At 36.4% G+C, this 8,840-nt stretch overlaps 1 protein-coding gene across 1 annotated transcript; it reads left to right on the top strand.

Annotated features, from left to right (window-relative positions):
• Positions 1 to 714: 714 nt before the first annotated feature.
• On the top strand, positions 715 to 8,458 carry KERA (keratocan). Its single transcript, XM_025992344.2, has 3 exons — positions 715 to 1,210; positions 2,511 to 3,404; positions 7,526 to 8,458. The coding sequence occupies exons 2-3, from the start codon at positions 2,519 to 2,521 to the stop codon at positions 7,690 to 7,692; spliced, it is 1,053 nt and encodes a 350-aa protein (XP_025848129.1). The 5' UTR covers positions 715 to 1,210; positions 2,511 to 2,518; the 3' UTR covers positions 7,693 to 8,458.
• Positions 8,459 to 8,840: the final 382 nt, after the last annotated feature.

The raw sequence follows: 8,840 nt of genomic DNA, 5'->3' as shown, positions 1-8,840 counted from the left end.
CCAGGGCCCTCTCCTCCTCTCCTCTTCTCTCTGCTCTATCTTTGATGATGCTTACATGAGCAGTGCTGACTGAGTCACGTTAATTAAACTTCCTGACCTCAGAATAAGATTAACTTTTGAAAAACAAGATGCTTACAAACCATCAACAGAATGTTTGAAAGTTATTTTTATTCACATCTTTCTTCAAATGGCAAAGCGATTCTTCTCCTCAAGTATAAGAACTAAAAGACATTATCTTAGATCTATGTGTTAGAGAAAAACAAATAGCAATGCAACAGAATGTCTTGTAATGGTCAAAATGCAAAACATCTGTTCTAATGAGGAAAAAAAAATCTCATTTTAATAACGCTTGGAATAAAGCTCCCAATAGGAAACAGAGATACAAAAATTATTTCTCTTAAACAGAGCACAATACCATGTGTAGCGCCAATGTCAGGTATAGCTTCTCAGATTTCATTTTTAAATTTTTCAAATATATTTTTCTATCTTTCTCTCAAACACGATATATTTCAATAGAATTCTAACATCTGTTTTATATGAGAAATGAATAAAATATTTCCATCGAAACAGAGGGCATCAGCACTTATTTCTTTGTATCCAAGTTTTTAAAAAGATTTTCTAGAGAAAATAAAACAATACTTGAAAATCTCTTTCCATTGTACTTGAAATCAAAACTGCCTTTAGCTGCCTGCTGGCTAAGCAGGTCTAGATATCAGTACATTACAACATCTTTGGAAGTGTGACTTCAGAGTGACAATTGCCCTGGATTTTTGCTATAGGTTCTTGAGATTAAAGTCAGAATTTCCTATGCTGAGCTGCCTAGGTAGTGAGGTGCTGTCGTTGTTGTAGGGGTTAAAATTGGAGCCACTGATGCATATATTTTAGGGAGGATTCATAAAAACACAACAGTGAAGCCTGGGAATCCATGACTGTGAATGAGCAGTGACCAATAGAAAGGAAAGAAGAAGATCCAAGAAGGCTGAGGTAAGCAATCTGAAGCCTTGTCAAAGTGGAAACAATAGATCAAAAGGTGTTCACCGTGACTGGTCAGAGTAGGTTTTATTTTTTCTAATAGGAGGCTTGACAGCATAAAATAAAAACAAATCGTTTTAGTCCACAGGTTTTTTTTTTTTTTTTTTCCCCTTTCACTGAGTTTTAGCAAACTTCAGACCCAGACACAGGACTCAACGGTATATTCCTGGACAGCAAGGTAAACTATTTTTGCACTTTTAAAAACTTAAATTTACGAATTCAGAGTTCTGATTCATCAAAGGCAGGGTTACTGCTTAAGAACTAAAGTAAACCTCTATTCTGAAGAAAAGAATGTTTTAATGTGTCTCTATTGGAAGATAACCAGAGCAGAATTCTGTGATTGTAAAAAATTCGACAGCCTGCGGAAGCAGCTCTGCACTTGTCATTTCCCTCAATTTAGTGGCACAATTGAAAGATCAGCATTTCATAAATGATGCTTGCCTTATTTTCTCCCGAGGAATCAGTAAAATGTATTCTGTTCTTATTATCAAGCAATTGAATTAAATGTACATTGATCAGAACGTTACTATTTTATATATATATATATTAATATATATATATTATTTTTCCTGTTAGAACAGTTTGTTGTATCCATGATCTTATTGATATTCAATGGGGAGGGTTTATATCTTTTAGATGGTCATATATCAATAAGTGTTAACCTCTTCTTTCTTAGCAGCCATCCTGAGAATATGGAGCTCTATCTATACCCAAACATGTTCTTTGCTTTTTGTTTTGTTTCTTATCAACCATAGTAATGCCGTAGGTGAATATATTACTTGCCTATTGTGAGATAGAATTCATAACCCAAATTCTCTGGTTGAACTACTTGATTTTGTACTTAAAATAATAGAAGTCTTTCCCCACTCCCCAATAGAAAACTTACCGGAGGAGTTGAGCAACAGAGCAAGAGATTAATCACACATTTTTCTTCATATCTCAAAACCTTCCTTCACAACAAACTGCTAAAAGATTCTTTGATCTCTCTCTTTTTCTTTGGTTCAAGGGCCAAAGAGCCTGGGAAATCTCATCCAGATGTTCTGCTCATTTAGGAGCAAAAGTAAAAGCATATGCTCGCTTCTTAGAAACAACACAGACTCTCCATTTGACTTATTAAATGATCACTTTTTTTATGCTCTTTTATTCAACTACGGGTTTCAGGTAACTTTCTTGTATTAAATAGCTCGGGATGGAAAAGCACTTAAAGCTCCTAAAATTTGCTTTCCATTTCTTAGTTTTCATTGTGATTGGGCTAAAACCAGAAAGCTGGAAGCTAGTGAGCCAGTTTCAGTATTTGCAAAAATGCTTTACATATAGTGCGTACTGACTATATGCATCCTAATTGATAGCTGTCTATAAGTGTTTGACATGTGCTTACCTTCCCCCAAAGAAGCAGTGTTTACTGGTTATTTTGGTTACCCATAATTTTCTGAAGGTCAAGATACTCAAACATCTAACAGTTACACCCCCTATCCTAGGTACTATCATGGCAACCACAATCTGTTTCATCGTCTGGGTGTTATTCATAACGGATACCGTCTGGACTCGAAGTGTGAGACAGGTCTATGATATAAGTGAGCCAGAGGACTGGACTATGCATGACTTTGACTGTCCCAGGGAATGCTTCTGCCCCCCTAGTTTCCCTACTGCTTTATACTGTGAAAATCGAGGTCTCAAAGAAATCCCTCCCATTCCTTCAAGGATCTGGTATCTTTATCTTGAGAACAACTTGATAGAGACCATTCCTGAGAAACCATTTGAGAATGCCACCCAGCTGAGATGGATAAATCTAAACAAGAACAAAATAACCAACTATGGAATTGAAAAAGGGGCCCTGAGCCAACTAAAGAAGCTGCTTTTCTTATTTCTGGAAGACAATGAGCTAGAGGAGGTACCTTCTCCATTGCCAAGAAGTTTAGAGCAGTTACAGTTGGCCAGAAACAAGGTGTCCAGAATTCCTCAGGGGACCTTCAGCAATTTGGAGAACCTGACCCTTCTCGACCTGCAGCACAATAAACTCTTGGACAATGCCTTTCAAAGAGACACTTTTAAGGGACTCAAGAACCTAATGCAGCTAAATATGGCCAAGAATGCCCTAAGGAATATGCCACCAAGATTACCAGCCAATACAATGCAACTGTTTTTGGACAACAATTCAATTGAAGGAATACCAGAAAATTATTTTAATGTGATTCCTAAGGTGGCCTTCCTGCGGCTGAACCACAACAAATTATCAGATGCAGGGCTCCCTTCGAGTGGTTTCGATGTGTCCTCGATTCTAGATCTCCAACTGTCTCACAATCAACTCACAAAGGTCCCCCGAATCAGTGCTCATCTGCAGCACCTTCATCTTGATCATAACAAAATTAAAAGTAAGTAATCATCATGGTATGTCTTTGAGATGCTCATGATCATTAAACTTATTCTGTATTTTCTTTAAGAATAGCAACCTTGTTGGGCTTTCCCTCCCCCCCCGCCCCCCCCCCCCCCACACAACTAATCTGCCCTTAGATTTCTTTTTTCAACTTTCAGTATTTTGTTTTTGTCTATTCATTCTCACACAGTCTTAATGAACCAAGAAGTTCAAATCTTCAAATACTAAACTGGACTTTAGTAATCTACATTGGAGAAACTGAATGCATCTTCTTTCACTTCCAGGAGATTCCAGTATTTCTGCCTCACTGGGTAGATTTATTTGGGAAAATGTACCAAGCACCAACAACCTCATGAATAGTAAACAGGAAGGCTCTGATTCAGGAGGTATCAAAAAGGGAGATGTGTCCTAAAAACTCTGTGTGCCTGAAACCATCCTAATTAAAGTCTTTGCTTTAGATGAGATGGTTTCTCAAACTTTAGAGTGTGCAGATCAGTGGCTCCACCCCAGAGTTCCTGATGGAGTAAGTCTGGATGAGACTTGAGACTTCTCATTACTAACAAGTTCCCAAGTGGTGCTGAGACTACTACTCTGGGGGCTAAGCACTGGGAACCAACACTGTAGTTTAACATCTTTTGTTCATTTGAAATGGAAACCAGTGCTCCTGGATGTTGGTAACTCCTTAGCACTGGTGGTGACCACCAAGGAAGAATGAATGATCCTTTCCTGAAAATAGGTTTTGATTAGGGGGAGAGGAGTGCCAAGTGCCTTGGAGGCAAAGGTACCATCAAGGGAAGTGGTCAGAGAAAGAAGTGGTTAGAGAAAGAAGAGGCTGTAGATGCTAAACCTGGTGTCTTTGCAATCCTGCCTGAGACCAGACTGATCCTGCTGCAGAAGTGGACAGTATTGTGGTCTAGCCACAAGGGCATTGGAACCACCTATCCATGCGTCGTCAACCCAGGCACAAGCCTTTTAGGAAGATAATCTCAGGAGACCTCTCCTGCACAGCCTTAAGAAACACATTCCTAAAATGAGAATCAGTCAGATAGTTTGTAGGAAAACGGCACAGATAATTGTCAGAAGGTTGTACTGCTTGGTTATTATTTATTAGCTTCCTTTAAGCAAATAATCACACATACATCCTATTTATAAGAATAAATTAATTTTCCACTGGGAGCTGCTCAGTTATTTAAGATTTTTTTCCTTTTCTTTTCTTTTTTGTTTTTTCTACCAACATACTTGAGCATATATATCATCCAGGAATTAACAGAGAGGCTGCTGCCACATTGTTCCATGGTGATGAGACACATTGTTTAATCCTGTAGTCAAAAGCAAGAGATGCAACAGAAAGAAAAATGTTAATTGTTGAATCTGTTTTACTGAACCAGCCAACATTGACCTAAATATATGTTTTGTTTTGTTTTTCCTGATGAAAGTTCTGTGCTTCTACAGATACATTCCTTGCCTGACAACAAAAATCCCATAGATAATTGATGTGGGAAGTGAATTTAAAGGGATTCCACAAAGATCCCTGTTTGTGAACTGGGGAGTCCCCTGAGAAGCTGGGAACAAGGGTCTTTAGGAGTGAGACAGCAGAATTCAAGACTCAGCTAGGCACTCATGCCAGGAGACACTTACATAGTTACACAAAGTTATACAAAAAAGAGTAGGACTCTGCTCTTCCTCCACTCACGTTTTTAAAATTTTAGTGTTTTCTCATATATTTCTATTCTTCTGTTGTTCTCATGCCTTAGCATACAACAAGATCATCTGGAAGGCTTATAAAACACAGCTTCTGGCCCTGCCTTCACATTTTCTGACTCAGTAGGTCTAACAGTTGAGTTCCCAGGAGGTATTGAAGCTGCTGATCCAAGGACAACACTTGGAAAAATCACCAATTAACCCTCACAAGAATCTTGTTTGGTATTATCAAGAATTTCCAGAGAAAGAAACTGATGGCCAACTAAGTGAGGGTACTTGCCCGAGGACAAAGAAGAAATAGAATAGCAGGACCTGAGCTCAGGCCTTCCCGTGTTAAGTGTTGTTTCCTACACATACAGTATGATCCCAGTACACTTTTCTTCAATTTCCAGAATATAAGACATCAGAAATATTTCTATCCCCCCAGGTAAGAATAATTTTAACAGCAACAACAAAGAGGGATTGATTTATTTGTTTCTTAATGTAGATTTCAGGCATGGTCATTTCTATATTCCCAGAATATAAATGTAAAATAAGAATTTCCCTGGCTAGAACTATTGGCTCACCATTATATCACACTGTGTTATAATAACTGCTAAAGTACTTATTTCTTCTGGCTGCATAATCTACTCTAGTTGTTAACAAAGAGATTTCCAAGAAACATACCTTTTATATGAAGATTCTGAGAATTTACAGGACAGTGGACTTTTCTTAGGAAAAAAGATGGAAATATTTATTTCTTCTGAAAAATTTAAAGGGCTTTAAATTTGGCAAAAAATGTTATCTCTTCAAGGAAATTACTTCCTGGTGTTCTCTGAGAAACATCATAATTAATTTATGAAAATATAACTATATTTAGAATGCTGACTTCTCACATTACATCTATTCAGACATGCATTGGTTATGTGGCATAAGGGTAATAAGTATGGTAGCATGTTAAAAAGGACAGAGTCTCTCCAAGAAACAAGGCACCCTATAAGGTACGAAAAGGACAAGGCTAAGACTCAGCTTTACCACTTACTTACTAACATACCTTGTGTGTATTGCCTTACCCGTCTGAACCACTATTCCTGCAATGCCTAGGTAGGGAGAATAATAATATCACCTGACAAAGGCTCTGTGATGATACAGTGATAATGTATGTGAAAAATTATATACACAAACTGCTATACAAATATGAGTCATTATTTTTAGCAATCCAATTAAAAAATGGCATAAGATCAGAGCATAGCAACCTCGCTATAAGCATAAACTCATAGGAAGGCCATTGCCAAAATTAGGTGGGTCTCATCTTCTAAAAGAAGACTTCTTTCTCAAAATAGTTTCAAATGAGACTTAAAAGCAGTAACCAGATTCATGGTTGAAATGAGCTGCTATGCACACTTGTCTGAATTTTGCTAATTTAACAGGTTTTTCTCTCCTGAATACTCCTAAATTTCGTATAGTCATTGATGCCAAGGGCTCTGATCCAAGGCAGGTGCATGATTTCTCACATCTTAACCATCTGAAAAAGCCGATGGGTTATTTCCTGGCTTGAATCTTTGTAATTCAATTCTTGGCAAATGTATCCTTTCTAATTAAATACACTTAAATATAAAGATTCAAGGTTCTTTTCTGTAAGTATTATATATGTAATCTTATGCTAAATGCACTTTTAAAAAAACACTGAAAATTTTGCATTTTAAGGTTTTAAGCACTTTCCCTGATAATATATTGATTTTTCACCTACACATCCATCCACCCATCCATCCATCCATCCATCCATCCATCTACCCATGCACCTAACCATTCTTTCTATGAACTTTTGTCTCCACTTCCAATATCCTAAATACTACCCATCTCCTTTTTTAGTAGTCTAAATATGCTTTATCTCACCTAGAAGCTTACAAAACAAATGATATATCTTGTATTCTTTTATTTCCATCATAGCTTTTATTTTTTTAAAGATTTTATTTATTCATTTATTTATTTGAGAGAGACAGGCACAGGGGAGCGAGAGAGAGAGAGAGAGAGAGAGAGAGAATGAGCAGTGAGGAGAATCCTCAGAGGGAGAGGGAGAAGCAGACACCCCACTGAGCAAGGAGCTCAGTGAAGGGTCCATCCCAGGATGGGCAAACATTTAACCTACTGAACCACCCAGGCGTTCCCTCCATCACAGCTTTAGCGGTATGTCCCTTGTGCTCTTTGCAAAGTGGAATCGAATATGGAGTGAGATGAGTGTATGTTGCACATTTTTTAAGGTTACTTTTATAAAACAGATATGTTCAACCTCCAACTACAAAAATGGTTTGTATCTCTGGCACTTCCATGAATCAGGCTGCTAGGCCCTCTATAAGACTGTTGCATGGCTACTTGGTCTTCCCACACCTGGTCTCTTCTGTTCCAATTCATTTGTTCATGCCACCTTTGTCTCCACAGATGTGAACGTCTCTATAATATGTCCTCCCATACTGCCTGCAGAACAAGATTCCTTTGGTTATGGACCTCACCTTCGCTACCTCCGTCTGGATGGCAATGAAATCAAACCACCAATTCCAATGGATTTAATGAACTGCTTCAGGCTCCTTCAGGCTGTCATTATTTAAGCATATCATCAACATTCTAATATCAGCTTAATGAGTTAATATTTCTGAAATGAAATTTGGTTACCATATAAGACAAAAGTCACATTTCCAATTGCTCTTGGCCACTGTTTTTGTGTAGCTTATGTTTTCTGTTCAAAGATGCTTTCCATCAATGATATGCAGCACAGTTGGCTTTTCTTTAATTAATAAAACAGACACAGAGTTCAGATAGTTTATCAACTCAAAGATAATTCTTTTTTGTCTCTTTCACAGCTTACTAACATCAAATAATGCAATTGTACTGTTATGCAATATAAGGGACATATTTGTTTGCATATGTTCAAAATTGCTAATGCAGATATTTTATTGAAATATAGTAATCTAACAGAAGATAAGGAGATCTGAAAAAATGAGGTATTTCTTCATCATAATTAATTTCAGATTGCTAAGTAGCATTTGTAAGCATGAGTGTGATATTTAGCTCAAGAATGGATATAAAATGTATTAAATACTTCATGAAAGGAGACTTTTTAGTCAATACCAAATAATGGAAAAGCAGTAATTTTTACTTCACTACTATTTTTTATATCTACTATTCTTAGTTATAGTACAGTGTACTCTATCAATTAAACAAATCCTAAGTTTTACATTCATTATAACACATTTCTGACAGAATCTTAGTGTTTTAACATTTGAAATCCACTTGAATTGCAAATTATTCAGCTCTTATATTTACCAGTGGTTTTGGATTTTTTTAAATAAAAAGAGTGAATGCTTTCTAACAAAATAGTAGTAAAATATTTATTTCAGGGGCATTATTTACAAGTTTTATTAAGAACATATTTTAATAAAAAGTGTTACATAATAATAGTTTCCATTTTTCTACCATGAATATATGCATATATATGTTCTCCTACCTTTGTTTTTCCTTCTCTTCTCATTAACATAAGAAAAAATTTGTACTTTAATCACTTAACATAATTCACCTATTTCTCATGAGTTAAAAAGAAATAACCCAGGATTTCATTTAGTAACAAAGTATAGTTTACTTTAGGCTTCTAATTTCTGAGGCATATCTATAAATAATAAATATCCCATAGATATTAATACATGACTTTATATTTTTCAAACAGTATTCTGATATATGCTATAAAATTTGATATATTTCC

This window comes from Vulpes vulpes, chromosome 10, assembly GCF_048418805.1.
Source record: "Vulpes vulpes isolate BD-2025 chromosome 10, VulVul3, whole genome shotgun sequence".
Lineage (NCBI taxonomy): Eukaryota > Metazoa > Chordata > Mammalia > Carnivora > Canidae > Vulpes > Vulpes vulpes.
This window is presented reverse-complemented; position numbering and strand designations above follow the sequence as displayed.

Excerpts from the sequence above, each read along its gene's own strand:
- KERA (XM_025992344.2), top strand. The coding sequence starts at position 2,519 with ATGGCAACCACAATCTGTTTCATCGTCTGGGTGTTATTCATAACGGAT. Across the intron at positions 3,405-7,525 it reads TGATCATAACAAAATTAAAA|ATGTGAACGTCTCTATAATA; the intron begins GTAAGTAATCAT and ends TTGTCTCCACAG.